Consider the following 19,552-nt stretch of genomic DNA (forward strand, 5'->3'; position numbering starts at 1 on the left):
TTCCATACTCTAGGGATCAACATGCATAATCTTGAAAAATCACTTATCAACAATTCCTATTTTTATTTATTTTATTTAATGTTTTAAAATCAACAATTTTCTATAAAATGTCTTTAAAAAATCACTTCTATAAGTTGTCTAAAATTGCATCAAAATTCTTAACATTTAAACAAATAAGTTTGAATTATTGTTATATTTATTTTATTTTATTTATTTTAATTGAATTTTTAATACATTCCCAAATTTAATAAAAAAAAATATATTTTCCTAATTGTTTTCAATGCTTCTAAATGATTACGACTAAAACTGTTGTACTTTAAGGAATAGACGTTACATGCTTTATCCCACCAAATACTAAACAACAAAACAATTACAAATGCAATTACCAAGAATAATCCTTAATATCTACCCTAATTGATATCACAATAGAACTTTTTTTTTATTTAAAAAAAAAAATGATTTTACCGCTTTAATTACCCAGCTTTTTTCTAGTTCTAGTTTCCTATAGGATTATATCAAATTGTATAACCCTTGAAGCAAAAGATGTCATATTATCATAAGAATTATGAAAAATCACATATCACATATAAATTAAAATAAAATAAACTTATACGATTCTAATAATCACTTACGCGCCTGAGATATGGACTCAGCCCAAAAAATGACGCAACCTTATTAACCTCATTCAAGAGGAAGATGGAGAAGGATGGACAATGTAGAAGCTGCTACAATGACCAGCTCTACGAGCACGAGTATGATTAAATTACCTTCTAAACAGCAAATTAGACTCATCAGGCTTCATGGCCACATGTCATGAGAATGACGCCGGACTACCCTGCCTGTAGAATCCTTTTTGGTGTTGATGCGTCCGCCAGAAAGGCCAGGAAAAGTGGATTGGTTGACGACGGCGCTCGATCGTGAACGGTTTAGAGGACTCCTGCAGCAAACCAAGACTACGAAGCGGTTGTAGCGCATGATAAGTAAGCCAGTTATAAAACATCGGTCTGAAAGAGATTCGGTGATTTTTTACACTACAGAAACCTGTGTCCGGTATCAAATGTCATGTTAAGTAAGACTGACTGACGATGTCTACTGGTAAATAAAAGTCAAGCAACCCCAGAACTGTCAGCCGTAGACATCGGGGGTTATGCTGTCATAAAAAAGTAAATCTGCCGAAGAACATTATTCTACACTCAGTACCACAACTTTGTATGCAAAGTGCATCTCGCTGAACATCATTTTACCATGAAAATGAAACCCCAGCAGACTGGTCATATCATCAGCAGCGTACGAGTTAGTACCATCTTGTAAACAGGTGAATCAACAGCTTCCATCTGTCAGCTTTTTTACCATAGCGCGCACATAATTGCAAGTGGTGAAAAATAGCATCATCTGTTGCATGTCACACGCCCCACAAACTGGGCAAACAAAACTGCCCTCAATCGATGCTAAGTGCAATCACATAGGTGCACTTTTCAGTTTCATCTTCATTGGTACTCGTTTTGACCTACCTTATAGTGTAGACCTTTTCCACACACACACACACGTACCGTGACACGGCTGTCACTCAACAGAAAAGCAAAGATTTTCACTATGCAGTAAGTTTCTGTGGAAAACTGTATGCCGAAAGGTGCCAAAACGATGTGCTCGTCAATTAGCGTGAGATATTTTTGATTGCTATTTTACCGACTCTTAGATCTCAGTGTTAGTTCGTTGTGCTTTAAGTCGGACACCTCTTCACATTAAGCTGTTAACTATTAGAGCTCTCGGACAGGAATTCTTGAGCGACAGGTGAACTGTTTCAAACTGTTTCGCTGAGTGTGCAAGTGCAACAATGCTTCAACAGCTTTATCTCCTTAGTTTAGAGGCATAACGAATTATAATTATATTACAGTATAACATTTGAAACCTGATCCTGAGGTCATATGTACTTGTCCGGGGTTAGGTATAGCTGCACTCAAGCCAGTACACCTGAACGCCGAACTCACGGACACACGAACCCGAGGTGTAACCCATCGGGAGCAGAAACACGAACGCGATAACGCACAAGTGTTCCACTCCCGGCAAGCACACACAGGGCTAATTTGCTCTGCTTATCAACCCCCCAGTTTGTATGTGCCTTCTCTTCGTGCTGTCCAAAATCGACACTTGGCAGAGTTTACGCGACTTATCACACCTGTGCGCGATATCCGACCGTTCACTCGAGCAACTGGTTCGCGATGCTTGTCGATGTTTTGTTTTACCTTTTACAACACCTCTTCATACCACATCTTCAACCTCCCCTTACGCAGTAAAACCTCTGTATGTGATAAAGCAATGATGATTAAGGGCTCATCGTGTCGGTACCAGATGCGATCGGACAGGAAAGACACTTCAATCGTTCGATTCTTTCCGCGGAATATTTTTCTTATATCATTCTATAAGTAATTTAAATTCAACAAAAATATAAACACCCGTCTGCAGTGAGAGCTTGTACACTGCGGCGTATGTAAAGTGCATCATATGGTAGGTGCAATTCCACACAGAGCCTTTCCCCACAAACCACGAGCCATTCTACAGTACCGGGCCGATGAGTGAAAACCCCGTAACAGGTGTTTTCGAAGCCACTCCAAATCACCCACGATAAGGGGTGCCACTGATACGGGGCAGCATAGACAACGCCGAAACACTACTCTTATCGCACTGTTGCGAATGTGAACATTTGTTGTTTGCAATGTTTACCAATGTCTTTCATTTTGTACGACGAGCCTTCCGCGATAATGCATCCACTTCCCAACCACCCAACCCATCGACCCGTTCAATGTTGATCGATGAAACACAGGCAGTGTAACGCATCGGACGCATTTGCACACGGGGAGAAAAGTAACAGCTTCATAGTTCTCGCAACAAAAAAAAAAACATCTCGAAAGTGCCATTTCCAGATTTTTCGCAATATAACAATCGTACCATCAATTAAAATTTTGTCATTTAGCATTCATCAACTGGTTGACCTGCTTCTTGGGAAAAAGCTGATAACATTCTACTGTCGGAGACGTATCTTCATCTTGTGCAGCTATGCAATTATCAACGTGGGACAATTTAAGCGTATGCAGATAAGTTGTCATTTTGAGCTGCTTACTGGAATGATCAGCGATTTGCTTCATTAGTGCCCTCCTACATTTGTCATCAATCAAAGTACTACACCCCGACAAATAATGCATCGAAAAAACAAAAAATCTAAAAATGAGAAATAACACACTGTTTGTTTAATGTTTTGCATACAAAAATATTTTATTCCTTTTTTTTCACGATTTTTTCCCCATTTTCAGTATCTCACAAACTTGTAGTTGCTTCGTAGATCATCATTCCGTTTTCACCTGTTCGATCACAATATTTGTATATAGTTTAACCTTAACCATCTAAGGTACAGTTGGTTTGTAAGTATTACAAAACAAGACTCTTACATCGCTAAAACGCTAGGCTTAGTAAGCCTTTTTGATGCTCATCAATCTGATGCTTTGTGTTTCTAAAACATACTGCAAATATTTATGTACAAAATAGTCCAAACTAGTTTTGCCTTCTTTTCCACCAAAGCTGTACACTTATATGCCGAACCTTAGACTTAAACCTGGCTTATGAAACGCCACACATGACTCACAGATCATTCCTCACCGCAGAAGATCCACTTACGACTTAATATGGCTGTGTTTATTGAGGAGGTGCATGCGTCAACAGTGGTTTGTATGAAGAAAAACACAAAATTGTACGGCCGAGATTTTTCGCAAACCACCAAAACTTTCACCCTAGGCCCTGGGCATAGTTACCGCAGCGGTTGCTGCACCTCAAAAACGTGATAATAATGACTGAGACGCTAAATGGGGCGTTATGGACTACTTTATTTACGGCCGTGGCGCTAAGCTACTAACATAATATGACACTCCTCCCGTGCATGCACTTTCTTCCCCGTGGACTATGACTCGTCAGCGACACCCAACACTCCTAGGAACGCGGAACCGACCGTAAATGTGTATTGTATTTTTTATATGTGTAATGCCACCCTCATCTAGCAGAACGCAGATGCCACTTGGTTGTACGTGTTGCTCACTTTCGCGTTATTACATTTGTATGGCACTTGTGCATTTGGCTGCCATCCGAAAAACATGTGGATGCGCTTGGTTTGGTTTTGATTTTAAGTTGTGTTTTTTTCTCTGCTGGCTGCGGATGATGTACCACTTGTATGTATGCTTGTATTAACTATCTTCATCTTCATTACAAAACTGCGAATATTTATTGTCATTGGTGTGTTTTTAAGACAATTGTGGCACCTTTACTTATGAACTTCATCTTACTTGAACTGCAAACTTCAAGCTTACATTTGTACTTCAGTGTTCACGTCCCCACGCGTTTACTTCAAATGTAATTTACAAAACTAATATACCCTGATCAAAGACAAGTTACAAAAATAAATATGGCATACTGCTCAATTACATTCAACACGAAAGGGAGAAAAACAGAAAAAAACATTACCGCTATGCTTAGGCGAATTGACGCTCATTACATCCATCCTGAGAGCATAATCTATCTTAAAGGAGCACAACAAATGCAGAAAAATAACGTATGACACGTATGACAAACCTAAACATTGCGCCATTCTTGTGATCAGTAAGCGGAAAACACCGCCAACACTTTGCACCGGAAGAATCTCACCCCAGCACCGTTCGACGCGCAGCGCCGGATCCTCTCATTCATCCTTCTTTTTACGTATTTTGCCTTCGGTTTGGATTGTTTTGGTCACCATCTCGACGCAATCCGCAATCGACGGTTCCGAACCATCCTCACTGTAATCTTCACCCGCCATTCGACTGAGTGTCAGAATGTAGGAGCAGGCGATACGCAGGATCGACAGCTTCGAGAGTTTCTGTGCGTTCGAGTAGGCCGGGATGGCACGCCGTAGCTTTTCATACGCGGCCGAGATCGTGTGTACACGCGTTCGCTCTCGTGCATTCGCTTCGATTCGCCTTTCGCGCGTCATGTTTTTGTAGTTGCGCGTCTGCGAACCGACACCACCGGCGATCGACGATTTTCCATGCCCACCGGATGGAACCGACGATTCGTGGTCCGGGATCGAGTCGTTTGTGTCGTCGAGGGACGGAGGTGCTCGAGGCTGCACGAAGAGCGAAGACGGTGGTGTATGGGTGTGAAGGTGTTCATGTTGCTCCTGCAGTTCCTTCCAGTCTTGGGGTGCGCGTTGCGGTGAACGTGAAGACGCTCGAGGGCTTGGCAGGGGTGGTTGGTTCTTTGAGATGGATGCAGAGGAGGAGCCATTCTTTTTAGCCACCAGGGCTAGAGGTTGCAGCTGTTCCAGTGGCTTCATACTAACTGCCCGGTGTAGCGTCGTGACCGCCGGATGACGCACCAGCAGATCAGCCGGGTTGGGAAACGGAGGTACGAAGGGTACCGGGAGCGGGACGGCAGATCCTTCCAATGCCATTGCTGATGGCGCCCACGGACGAAATGGGCTGCTTGCCGTGCGACATGAAGGAACTGGTGAGGTAGTGTCGAGTTCTTCGCGATCTTGCCGATGATGGTGCAGATCTTCAACGTGTTTCCGTTCATCGTCGAAACGGATGCGCTTCTTTAGTGGTGCCAACAGTTCCGTCTCGGCAACAACACGCAACGGTTCCGTGCTTTTGCGCTTGTTCTTAACCAACGACGAAGCCTGCGTCGTCACCACGGTCGATGCGGACAGCTTCGCTTCCGGTACCGAGTCTTCGGAACTGTTCTCAGGACTGATTAATCCATCGCGCGAACTCTGGTCCAACGACTTCAGATCATCCTCATGTTCCGAACTGCCCGAGTTGAATCCAGAATCTCGTTCAAGTGATGCGGACATGGCGGCCCCTAGAGTAGAGAAGAAATAGGACAAGAAAGAGGGCGAGATTTAGATACCAGGTCCAACTGCAGCTAGTGCCAAGGCTCAAGAAGAAAACAGTTTATAATGCCTTTTTAAGAACTTCTCACACAGGTGTGCTCATTCGATTACCCTGCTCCTGCTCGTTAACGGCACCACATTTCACATCCAAACAAACATCCAAACCGTAAACGGATGTTGAGACTGAGCACAGGTGAACATGGGGCGATAAAAATAACCACCACGCCTAGTGCATCCAAGTGGTGTATTCGAATGAACCGGAAGTGGTGCCAATAATACCGCTTTTCTATTTACGACCACACACCGCAACATCTCATCTATGTCCGGTGGGTTACAATTGCGTCATGACGCACGTGTAAATTCTCAACAGTACGCAAACCTTCATACGGCGGAAGAATGTGAACCAAGAAAATAATAACATTTCGATTCCCATTACACCTTGTTGGGGATATCTGCTCACTTTATTCAGATATTTAACCTCAAATTTATGGCACCATGCGGCGCCAGCAACTTACAAGCATTATTTCTGAGAGTTATCGCTGTGAGAATGGATTTTAAAACGCAAACTGCAAGATTTATCGGTTATATCCAGGAGTTGATATGGAGATAATATGCCTTTTTATCCCTGCTGGTAGGGTCCATATCACATTCCAAACACACGCGCCATAAACAAAATCGCGCGCTAAAATTAATTGAGCTGATGACACATTTTTTTCGCACAATCGTGTTTGTAAGTTTAGCATAAGAAATAGCACATCACCTATTAGGCAGATTAGCTCGGGAAAAACTGTCATTGGTGCATGGAAAAAAATTGCCAAGACTTAAGCTTCCCCAAGCGATCTGGTCCTAATCTGAGGCGGATCTGATAGGCCAGACTGTGTTAAGGCCGGAGTGTCAAGCGCCAATGCGCAAGCAACGCCGGCGCTGCCCAACCGTCGACCGGCGCTTCCATCTCTAATTAGTCTTTTAAGTCTGTGCGACAGCGCGTCGTTCGTCCGTGGTCAAGCGTGTGGAAGCTGCCCAGGGAGCGGGCAACGTTTGCTTCTAAGTATAATTTATGTTTGTTTATGTTTTCTTTATAGCCGGTCGCCCGCCACCCGGTTCCGACAGTCGCCTTTCCAACACCGCACCGGTGCGCATATTGTTTTAAGCGCACAGCTGTCAATGGAGCTAGAAATTGTCATTCGCACCAAAGCGCCATAAAAGACACAGCTTGAAACTCGAAGATATCGTTCGCAGTGGCGACACACGCAACACGAAAATCATCCCCCTCCTTCTGTTTACCTCGAGGGGAGTGAGTGGGAGGAAACCCCGCGAAATGGTGGCAAGGGAAGAGCGGTGGCGTCACGCAAATTTATGCAAATGAAACCACCACCAACAACAACCGCAGCGCGAAAGACGACTTCTTTGTGGCCGTAGCACCATCGTCAAACGATCGAAGGAATGCAGTCTCGTGAAGATCGTTGGCCGGAGATAAGCGAAACCAATCATAACGCACGCATACCAACGCTCCATATGGCCACAGAATCGTTTCTTCTCGCTAGTTTTGTTGCTTTTCGGTTGCTTCGTTGACAAATTCGTTGAAAAACCACAGACGCATCATCATCAAACGATCGTCGACGGTGCGGAACTCGTCCGTAATCTTGAGAACCCATCACGATACCAGCCAGCTGTATTTTCGCTGAACACATCATTCTTCTAACCGATACACCGGCCCTACCATAAACGTGTCTCCCTTCCCACCAATGTCTACCCATGTTCCCACAAAGGCCACTTCCTTCCTGTGCTGTACGACACTCTAGCGGGGGTTTGGGTGTAAGGGGCGCATCGATTGAATTATGTGTAAGTAATTAATTTTCATCAGTAACCACATCTGATAGTCACGCCAACCAGCGCCAACACCCTTCGCGGCGGCACGATGAAGTTATTAATAAGACACTGGCGAGACAGCCGTGGCGCAGACGCACCACCGCCGATGCGCCATGCACAGGGCATTGGAACGCAGCAAGCGTATCAAGCGTCCAAATTGCAATCTGCGCGTTTGGGAGGGACGACGTTTACACGAGTGCATATAAATTACCCCCGGCTTAAAGAACAAACAGCACCGCTGTCTCGCACACCGTGTGTGTGCTTAAGGAGTTGTTGTGTGGCCACCGCATCTAACAGCTGGCCTTTTACACTCTCGAGACTCGCACCACAATACCTTCACCATCCCGGTGATGACACATCAGCGCCCAGGGTGTCCACTTAAAGGAGTAAATCCCTTTTGTAACAAACGCGAATAAATTTCATTTGCCTTCCGTCTGCCCTATTGACACTTCTCCACCACCACCGCTCCATCGTGTTGATTGGTGTGTCGTGTGTTTGCGGTGGTTGCTGTAAATTAACTTGTGAATGTTAATCATTATATAAACACAAAGAGTTGGATCACCTGGTCAATCTTCGAGGTGACCCTCCGGAGAGACAGCCGGAAGCTATTTGATGCATGAACGACTTAGAACAGATATTTGAAAAGTGCATTTCATTTTCACAATTTTTTGCATAATTTATTCGCTGCATTCTCCGTAAACGAACGATGTATATTACTTAAATTTCCATCATCATTTAACTTCTCCGGCTTCCTCATTCGCCTTCATTTTAAAATGCTTTTCCTTTTTTTTTTGCTCTCTTTATTGCTTTATGGCCCATCTGTTCATTTGTGTCGTTGCTTGGTCAACCGCTATATGATGCGTTCCGCGGTGGCGCTTAGGTTGCCATTGCCTAGTGTGCATGCTGTCAACCGGATTCTACCGTTCTGTTTCTCGCCTTGAAGATCCCCGTCCCCATATACACAGACTCCGATTGCATTCTGGACATCATCGTATCTCCGTGGAAGGCAATGTCCTCATCGAGGAAAGCAGTCTCCAAGAATATAAAACTCTGCACCGCGCATAATCCGCCACTCCAAGCCTCCGCGCTGTATCGTGTTGCGGCAAAAGTTATTGTTTCTATATCGCGCTAAGCGACCGGCGCCAGATTGTGCCGGGGATTGTCTCGCTTTTCGCGTTCCACCGTGGCGTGCTCCTGCACCGAAAGTGTGCTGGAGTTATTTCTTGCCATTAGCTTGCCCAAAAGACAATCGAACCATCTGGCGCGCTGCAAATGGCACAGCAGAGGGCGCACAGTGCGACGGTTTCACGTCGTGCCCTCCTTAAATGGACCCAGGAAGGCCCAGGATAAGCCATAAGCAGACGCGAATGGCTAGAAGACGGCGAGCGGAGTAACTATTATCAACAAAACAGCATCTGCAAAATGGAAACTTTGCGAAACTTCGGGTGTACGGAGCGTCTGAACTTGAAAATGACTGTAATGCTGCAGTCGCCCACTTTACCAAAACACATTCCGTGACACCCACCCAAAAAACTCATCCAGAATCAAACGTCTTCCCTGCGTTGCGTCCCGGCGTCCTGTCCCGGGCCAGGCTCGGTGGTGTCGGGGTTTTGGGTCGGATTTCGGAGTTCATAAATAATCGCCGAATGTTGTCGTCTGCTACAATGGCTTTCCCGCACGGTTGCTGTGTGCTGTCCTCTACCAACCAGACCGGTTGCTTCCCCAATCACGCCAAATCAGTGCATGGAAACTGGCGACTGCACTTATTTTGCATTCATTCGCAGTCGTCGTCATCCACGTCGTCGTCCAGATAATGATCAACACTTTCGGGGCGACGCAAACCGTCGTACCGCTTGCAACGCCACCTTACCGCTCAGTTTTTCTGTTCCCTTATTGTATCAAAATCCCCCACCCCTCAACTCCTACTCCACCTCAAAATGCAACCAACGCTTCCAGCAAATACGGAAAGCGAGAACTCAAACATTTTGCCGCACCAAACTTCTTGTGCCGGACCAAAAAAAAACACACCAAGAGTTGCAATTTGTGTATTGCTTCGTTGGATTCGTCCTTTTGTCTACCGCATGGAGCAGGGTGGTGATGTGCGCCACAACAAACACACACATTTAACATTAAATTAACGTACCGCATACGAAAAAAAAAACAGGCGAGGAGAGTTGATTGAACGGGAAAAAGCAATTTGTGTCGCATTTTTATGCGATTTTTATGTGGCACTTCTTTCACTGCTTCCGCTGTTAAACCCATTAGAGAGCACTAGATCACTCTGGGATGCGTCGAGGAGGAGCCAAACATGGACACCGATAGCAGCAGTTAACCCACTCTCGTTTTCACATTTTCCATCATTTGCTAGCTATTAATTAGAAAACCACGAGCATTTGTGACTGGCGCAACAACAGCATCCCAATTAATCGGCCTGGTAAGATGGGACGATTCTAACCAATCATTCATTTGTGGCGGATTTTAGCGAACAATCATTTCGAGGGCGCTACGAATCTCTGTCCCTGTACACTTGCTAACAGTTTTTTAATATTTCCTTTTTTTCCTAATTAGTTGCAGCTCAGTTCTCGTCGTTAAGGATGTTAATAAGTTCATTATGTGCTCCGGTGTCCGGAAAGGATTGCTGTGAAGATCCCAATTTACAATTCATCTTCAACTTCCTTGTTGTCTCAAAAACATCTGGTCAGTTCTGGATCAGAAGCCTCCCTCTTTACCGAAAATAATTGATTTAACTAATTAAAGCAATGATGAACACTAAATACGCTCTCAATTCAAAATGATCCCCGGTTTTTGCACTGCATACGACCAATAAAGAATCAATTCCATCAATTTTTCTTGTCTTTCACATTATTCCCCCACAGCCGGGCCAGTGCACGTGCCTCGTTATGCAATAGGTGGTCGAGGGCGGCGACACTACACACTGGGGCCAGTAGCCCCGGAAGCACTACGTATCGAAACAACCACGATCGGACACCTATCGCGTAACGCCGTAACGCACACGTTACGCGCCGGTTCATCCTTCCCATTCAAACGACGGCGAAGCGATCTGCATCCCCTCATACGCAGTAGGTCACGTCGTCGCGACCTCGTTCCCGGCCACAAGTCTCAAGCAATTACGGGTGAAAATTGCATCATGTTAATAAATTGACAGTAATTTATTCCGCGCCAACCATACCGGGCCTGCCGCTGGCTTTGTTGTAAAGCGCATATAGTTTTTTTTTCTTCTCTTTGCGTACGCCGGTGCAATGTGCAATAACGGAATTGGAAATGCGGTTCGGAATCGGTTCAAATCGGTTGTGTGTCGCGGGGCAGGAAAGACACAGCAAACGGGGAAGGAAAACCTGCTACCCGTTCTTTACGGCGAATACAGGAGTATCGTATTTGTTTTACAATGCAAATTGCACTACTGCGATGCCCCAATCGCGTGTTCCAGCCGCTTCGAGTCGAGCCTTTTTAATGGTGCTACAGTGGCGTTTCCCCATCACTCGAACGCCGTTCGATTCTAAACATCTTTCCTGCACTCGATGCATCCTAATAGACTGCACCAAATCCGGTGGTTAAAACACAAACCCCGCCACAACAATCGGATGGCCGTATTGAGTTGTCAATAAACCCGGGGTAAGCGCCTTTGCATTTTGCTTAGCATATTTCAAATGATCCACTCTCACTTCCAGAATTACTCGGCGCCACGGTGCAATCATTTTGCGGTTTATTGTTTATTGCTGGAGGGGTGTGATGCTGCAAAATGCTTGCCCTCTGCCTAAAGATGTACAAAGATGCACGGAAAAGGAAGAGAATACCGTGTCAAACAAAAGCGGATTAATGCACCAATTACGCTGTAGCGCCAGTGAACTATATAAACACAAAAGATCTGGCTGAATTTGGCATCGATCGGATTGCCATCGTTACTGAATTTGGCTAATCGAGAGGCCCCAGGCCGGGGGCAAACACTTCTTGCTGTATCATTAACACGCACAACACGCTCTTTTGCACACTCCGTAGCATTATGCTGCCGGTCAGCTTAACGCAACGTATGGTACGGCCGTCCAACAGTAGGCTAAATAAACTGCCAATTTGTTTGCGTATTTATATTTACTTAATCAGCTTCCTGCGTGCCCGGAGAGCAAGCAAACCATATGCGTGTGTGTATATGTGTATGCAGTTTGTTGGAGGGCAAGATGTAACAAAGAGTGAAGAATGGTACAGTATTGGATTGCAGCATCGTCAAGCGCCGAGCGAATAGTGATGAAACGGAGGAAACAAAACAGCGGAAGGTGGCAACGGAGAAAATAAATTGTAACTTAACGCCCCGTTTCTCATTCCCGGATCGATCTGCTGTTTACTGCACGAGACGCCATATGTTGGCCACTCCGGCAGCAGGGTGTGCAAGTGCAAGCCGGAAAAAGATTGGCCCGTTGACAGGCGACCGGAGCGACGCGAGCTGCACTGGCAGCCAATGTGTGTACGCAAACGATTCGTTAGCTATGCGGCGAAACGATGGCGGAGGGTGTCGGTTCAACATTCGTTACATTGAACTGTTTTCGCTTGCTCTTTCCCTTTCCTAGCTGGTGCTGGGAAGGTATGTATGAACGGGGTGAGTGAATCTCGATGGCAACATTACGTCGCGATGCTCTGGCGCCATCTGTGTGCTGTCGGTTCAGCAGCATAGAGACGAACGGAGAGATTTACACACGGAACGTGAACGATGAGACGAAAGGGCAATTCCCGGGATATCCTCCCCAAAATCCTATTTTCAGTGCCGTGATTGCCGTGACTTGGATGTGCCGCTGGTGGCTGACCCGTTACTTCTCGGAAGATACCGATACGTGGTTCGTCCAGGACACCCAAAAAGGATGCGATACCCTCAGAGCATGTCTTTAAGAAGCTTTGGATTTTCTCCTTTTCCCCCCACAATCCAGATCTCCTGTTGAGCGCATACTGTTGTCCAATTTTATTGGCACCAGTAAACCATCCCTACTCGTCTCGTACCCCCAAAGTACTGTGGGGTTAAATTTAATTTGCGCAACCAAGGCACACATTCGTCGAATGCAGATCTATGTGTGCGATTGATTGCATTCCGGTGTAGTGTGCAGAACGAGTCAAAAAGGAAGCATCAGAAACCATATCCCATCACACACACAGTCCACGATTCCTTCCAGGTCCAGTTTACCCATGCCGAGGGCACAAAAAGGGCACACTGTCAAAAACCTGAACCACTGACCGCAAACAAACCCGTGGCCCCGAAAATGGCAAAGTGACTACGCTTCGGGTTTTGTCTTTTCGGTCGGTGTTTTTTTTTTCTCCTCCTATGCTCACCTTTTGCATTCTGTGGTTTTTGGCGACGCATCATCGTTGTCGTTCCTTTATCTCCCTTGGGAATGGTCGAACCTGACCGAAAATAAAGAAGCATCCTGTATACGCACACCCCGGGCCACGATTCTACCGAAAACTGCTATCGCTAGCTTTTATCTTACTGTTTGCCGGCTCCGGGGAGAAGATTGGCGCCTCAAAACCGGCACCGAAAAAGGATGCAGTTCGGGGTATCCCATTCGATTTGGAGCGAACCCGGTACCCGAAAACAAAACAAAAAAAAAGACTTCCGACCCTTAACATCTTTTTTTTTTGTTGCTTTGGTCTGGCTTTAAAATATGGCGCAGCTCCAGCTCCGCTTCGGTTGCTATTAATTTCATTCTTTGAGCTTTACTTTACCGCCACTCTTTGATGCTCCAAGATGGTACAGATGTCGACAATTCAATGTGAAACATTTCGGGTTCTGTAAATCCCCACAACGGTGCATTCAGAGACATATTGCCACTGTGACAAAGTATAAGAATGTTTACCAAGACCTCTAATCACATTAATTTTAATCGCATTATCGATTTTTGTCCACATCTTTGCGCTACGCAAATAGAACACCCACACATTTCGCTACCACTTTCGGCTAATTAAATACGAACAAACGACGTGGAACAAAGTATTAGCCACAGGAAATGCAAATTGTTGTGCAGGATGGGACGTGTGGGAATTGTAACATTTACTGCGAATAAAATAATCATCTCGCTTTGAAGAAGATTTAAGGTCGATCGTAAAACCGTATGCACCGTTTCGCCTTTAGATGCCATCCCGTTTTTCCGATGTCGCAAAAACCGAAACTGTGATCCATAATGGAGCCATAAAGGTTTTATTGGCCACGAAGGTAATCAGTGCACAGTTTTCCCGAGGCGAGAGAGTCTTGCGGACGACATATGCTACCACGACGCTGCCAGCGTACCAAGAAATTCGAGAGTAAATCTCAGTCCCCTGCAGGGCCGTATTCTAATTAACCCTCGCGCTGGTAAAAGCGAATCGTTCCACGTCCGTCGAGCATCAGCACCGCGGCCACATACCATAAATTATCTCCGCGCGTAGAAATGTGCCACCTGCGCGCACCGCACACCATGGCTAACGCGGTTTCGTTAATAACGCTTAACGCATCTGTCCCTACACTCGGCGCTGTTATACTACCGGGGATTGCTGTATCGGCGCCTGGCGACATTCTAGCGATAAAATGCACATGTGCACATGGAACACGATCGAATGGTAGAAGTAGGGAACCGCATCCACACCTTCATGCCTGTTGCGGTTGTTTCCGTAGTAAAGCAGCAGGCAAATTAGATGAACTTATTTATCATCCGTCTTGAGCCAGGCTGCCGCCACGCTACACAGAGGTGAATGCTTTCAATCTGGGGAATACCATTCATGCTGGTAAGACTATCAAAACATTTCTACGAAAGATAGATAGACTGCTGCTAGGGGCCATTTTCACCCACTCAAGTGACTTCGGCGCTTTGAAAACATTTCGAACGCACGATCGTACGCGGCCATAAAATCTCTCTCTTCCACTAAGACCCCTAACTGTCAAGAAGGTGGGTCCAGCGCCTGGCGCGGACGAGGGGAAGAAAATATTTTCACCGGAAAATTCAAACAACACGACCCTCGTTGTCCGATTGTCGGTGGACATTCCAACGTTGTCAAAACTAGTGGATCGAGTAGAAAATCCGCCTTACACCTACGACCATTCGAGGTGTTGTCTCACGTGACAGATGGCGTTCCTGAGGACGATCCATCAAGCGCTCTCCAACACGACCACACTAGGCCCCACTATCAAACATGTGATTTAATTCCATCCCAAACCGTTCGCGGCACATCCCACTATGGAGCAGCGTTGAAGAGTTTGTAAACAAAGCAATCGGTGACAAGTTCTCTCGCTAGTGGCGACATCTTCATCGTAGGGACGGAGTAAAATAAATCCCTCGTGGCCAAGATCTGCGCAATTCGAGGAAACTCTACCGGTGACATAATGACAAATTGTTACTGACGATGGATCGTGTAACGTCCGGATGATTTAAGCTCGACCGGCAATAGAATAGAATTAAAAAACACATGACCGAATTCTTTTAATTCCCGGACAGAAGCAAAAATGCCGAACCAAATCATCTAACACAGATTTAGATAACCATTTTTGATTTATTCACCAGATCAAGCAGAGTTACAGCTCAGGTCAACGATGGCGCCATGGCTTATAAAAGTCGATCTTTCATCCACCGTCGAAGGAATGATTTCACGATGGAGTATGTCGTTCTTAGTGACTTGCGTCTTGCGTTCTTGGGTAGTTTCTACTTTCAAATTTGAATAATATTCTTGAAGATCGTACAGACGAATTATAAATCATATAAACGATTATAACACAAAATCACAAACCCAACTTTTCACTCTCGTTCAAATCATGCACACTAATAACAATGTCTTGTTTGATTTTCGGAACACTCGGGCGATCTTTCGTCACCCGTAAGTATGTTTCTAGCTGGAAATACATTTCCTCCGGCAATGGAACTACTCACCACACCATCAACGCATCCAAAATGACGTCAGACACTACATCGATGTGTATCGTTTTATGTTTTTTTTTGTCGTTGCCCTTTCGCTTCCAGAACCGATCGCACCGGATGCCATCTCTCAGCGTAACAACGCGTACGCTTTGTCTCGGAATCGAAATCCCACACGGCCGGACGAGCAACTCATCCATCTCACGTCCAGATGGCGATGATGACAACCATGTGCTCCCCTCCAATCGCATGCCCTCCACGCAACGGTCGGATTATCGTGTGCGAATCGTAGCCCAGAAAGTCCGTCCGAGGCGCCCCCGAACGGAGAGAGTGTTCCGGCGAAGTGGCTCGACGCTGGGAAATGTGCAAACAAATGATAAGCGCGAAGCGTTGTTTGAACATCTGGACGGTTCGGATCGAGCGGATGAAGCACGTGTGGATAGAAGGTCACTTACAGACGAATGGGTAGTATGACTATGGGAGGGGTTTTTTCTACGTCTGAGACGGTTACATCGACGGCATGACGGAATTAAACACCCGGCACATCGTAGATGCTTACCATGCATAGGCCAGTTATTGTGCGATTTACTATTTCCAGGCGACAGTTCTACGAAATCGAACACCTTGAGGCTATTTTTGAAATCTTCGGCAATTTTATGTCGTTAGATAAATCTTGTGTAAACAAAACCAGCGGAATGACTTATATATGTGCACATGGGTTTTTAGAGTGTTGGCTCCTAAACGAACGTTTACGCATCATTATATGCTTTAAAATCTCGTTTTACTGGGCGTGAGAAAGTATATATCCGTACTCCGATGCGGACTGTTGAATATCCTTCCCCAAAAAACGATCATCCCACAAAGGTATATCATTCATCTTAGACGAGCCATCCCCATATTCCCAGTTCTACGGAAGTTTGCTGCAAACAGCAAACAACCAAAAAAGCACCCCATAATTTCATTTATAGCTCCTAACTGCAACGTTTTCAGAATCAAAACTCAAACACACGATCGTTTCTCTTATTAGCAGTTCCATTTTGGCACTCTCCATTTCACAGCTGTGTCCGCGGTGTAGATCATAAGCCAGCGACGGGCAGGCATCGGACTGCCTCTCAAAACCCATCACTGGAGAGTCGTCGTCCGCTTTCCGACCATAATTCGGGACGCCCCCCACGGGTCTATAATTATACACCGTAGTCTCGGGTTGATACACGTCCACCAAGTCTGATGTGTGCCACCCATTCATAAGAATGGCGATTCTAGCTGACTGCGGCGGTTGCTGCACCTTCCAAGAATACTCCAACCACCACAGGCAAAACTTTAAGGAACGAGATGGTTTCGTGGGTCATCATCATGCGGCGGAAGGATTAAAAAATACACACGCACACACACTAACAATGTGCGAGGTATCAAATAGGGCTATATTCTTGATGGGATTCATTCTTAGAATCTGCGGGCGAAACTAAATTAATTGCGCACGCGGTGCAGTCACTAACATCCGGTCTATAGCTATAAATACACTTTGGGTAAAAGATGATCTATCCACTATGCACATCCCTCCAAAGGCGTCTATGACGAGAATGTTATAGTCTACATTTCTAATTACACGAATCCCACCCTTACTTAAAGTACAATTCCCAAAGGAGTTGTATCTCTGATAAACAGAACCTCTCCCAATGTCACTGCAAAACTAATTACTCTTTGATGTACGCATCCGGTTTTGTCTTGAGAAGGTTTAAGACTAACACCTTCAGCTTAAGGCCCACCGCTGATGAACGTCCGTTGACGTTCCTACTGGCTCTAATTAAATGCAACCGCCACGTCCACGATCGTGCTGGCGCATGATCATCAAATGTCACACGCTCGCCATATCGTCTTGATGAACAGATTTCTTCTCCATCACCAAAGGCACGTATCGGTTGGCTTCTCGCTTTCAAGTGTACACAGGGTAAGTCCGGTAACTTCCTTCGTCGCCTACAATTGTCGGACGAGGTAATCTTCGAGGTCCAGCTGCAAGCGATTTGCGCGGATTGAGTGATTTATGAATGAGCGTGCGAGGTGTGGACACATGCGGGACGCACTTTTCCCACATTCCAAAGTAGTGGTGCTACCCGCTCCCGCATTCCTGCTGAACGTACTACCTTCCCCCTGGTCAACGTTTAATTTCACTGGAGTCGCGAGCGAATGTGGTTCTCCAATTAAAATCCGAGCGCAAAAGGCGCCACTAATAAATGACATAATTACAACGTACAGCTCAGTTCTCTGGCCCGGTAGCTGAACTGCGTCGTTCGCCATCACTGCCTTTAGGGTGGCAATCACTAGCCATCAGGGTGGGATGTGTGAATGGGGTGTACATTGGATACTTATGTCCTCCCTCTGAACGGCCCACCGATATCCACCCCGCTATTGATGCTGAGGGAAACGGCAAAAAGATGAGTGAAACTTGTGGCAGCTGTCGTGAGCAGGCGTTTAATTGCTTCCGCTCAATCCGACCGAAGATAAATAAAGCCACCTATTGCCTTCGCCCCCAAAGCGATAGACGATATGAATTGTGGAACCTTCCTGCGTCGTATCGAATGAATAAAAAAACTCTTTCTTCTTAATATATTAGACAAAATATATAAACAATAAATGATACACATCATCAAGGTAACACACATCTCCACAATTGGTGATCTTTCAACTTACCTTTCATTAGGATCGCCGATAGTTCGACTGCACTTAACTTAGGATACATTTTTGCCAAGGTGCTCATTGCGTCGGACCACATTTAAACGGCAGCTGTTAAGACTGTTTTTGTGTTTTCCACCTTCGGTGGTTTCTTCTTACTAGCAAGAATGTTGCACCGTTGCACTTGCTGCGAAAACTTTCCCTCCTTCCAGATCGTTTTGAGCGGTTTTTTTTTTTGTTTCACTATCTCCCAACCTCAATGCTTGGGCCTTTTTCTAACGACCCTTCGATTCCCTTATGTCACAGCACTTGAGCAGCGCGATAGCGTCGATGTTGGTTCCGTTGACGTCGTTAGATTTTTCCTTTGCTAGCTATCTGTCGTTGTTTGCTTATCGCCTGCTTTATTTTTATCTCTTCTCCTTCTTCTTGCTCGGCTGTTTGGCTTACTTTTCTTGCTTTCCGTTCAAAAACTTCGCTCACATATTCACACACAGAGAACTGGTTTCGGTGCCCATTAAGCATAGAGCAAGTCACCATGGATCACTAACTATTGCTGTGCACCCTCACCGACCGGAGGAATGATTTTTGCCTCCCAATTCCGACCGGATATACCAGAGGTAAAAAAATTTGCCAACAAACAGCGCGTATTTTCCGTACAAATGCACTCTCACTCACAAAGTAAGTCAACTAAGTACGGCAAACACCGGCACGCTCCTACAGTATAGGGTGATTCACTGGACCAACACTTTAAATTATTTTGTGCTTTTGCCCATAAAAGGCACGATAGGCTTGTGTTGTTTGTAGTTATCCTTTCGCCGATTTATCGATGCTTATTCACCGACCTATCCTTCACATGCGTTCCAAAAGTTACACCGCTACGAACCGCTTGGTGTTGATCGTCAACTAAAAATGCACTTTTAATATTTCATACGTTTTCTCTCCTCTTCGTTCATGGAACGACTAATTATATGTTTGACATATAATTTAAACAGGACAACTTTCATACACAAACTATGCAGTACGTGCACGTCCGGAAAAAAAAATTCGTTCGTTTCCGTTCTACACGGGTTTCACGCAACAATTAAATACTTCCAGCACAACACACAACTCTCACATAATCCACAGACGAAGGATCTTTCCAAATGCGATACGCGTACTGTCTTCCTTTAGATCGAAAGCGACCAAGCACGCTCTTGCGCTTGCTACCGGCCGACACGAAAGC

General features: G+C 45.5%; 1 protein-coding gene across 1 annotated transcript; it reads right to left on the reverse strand.

Annotated features, from left to right (window-relative positions):
* Positions 1-4,720: 4,720 nt before the first annotated feature.
* On the reverse strand, positions 4,721-18,430 carry LOC128712048 (transcription factor Atoh8). The gene is made up of 2 exons (XM_053806943.1): positions 18,349-18,430; positions 4,721-5,880 (listed from the first exon to the last, which is right to left on the reverse strand). Exons 1-2 carry the CDS (start codon positions 18,428-18,430, stop codon positions 4,721-4,723), a joined length of 1,242 nt encoding a protein of 413 aa, XP_053662918.1.
* Between the last annotated feature and the right edge of the window lie 1,122 nt (positions 18,431-19,552).

This window comes from Anopheles marshallii, chromosome 3 (genome assembly GCF_943734725.1).
Source record: "Anopheles marshallii chromosome 3, idAnoMarsDA_429_01, whole genome shotgun sequence".
Classification (NCBI taxonomy): domain Eukaryota; kingdom Metazoa; phylum Arthropoda; class Insecta; order Diptera; family Culicidae; genus Anopheles; species Anopheles marshallii.

Bases quoted from the DNA above. Each gene is read 5' to 3' on its own strand.
- LOC128712048 (XM_053806943.1), bottom strand. From the start codon at position 18,430: ATGTGGTCCGACGCAATGAGCACCTTGGCAAAAATGTATCCTAAGTTA. The intron at 5,881-18,348 runs GTAAGTTGAAAG...TCTCTACTCTAG, and splicing joins ATCGGCGATCCTAATGAAAG to GGGCCGCCATGTCCGCATCA.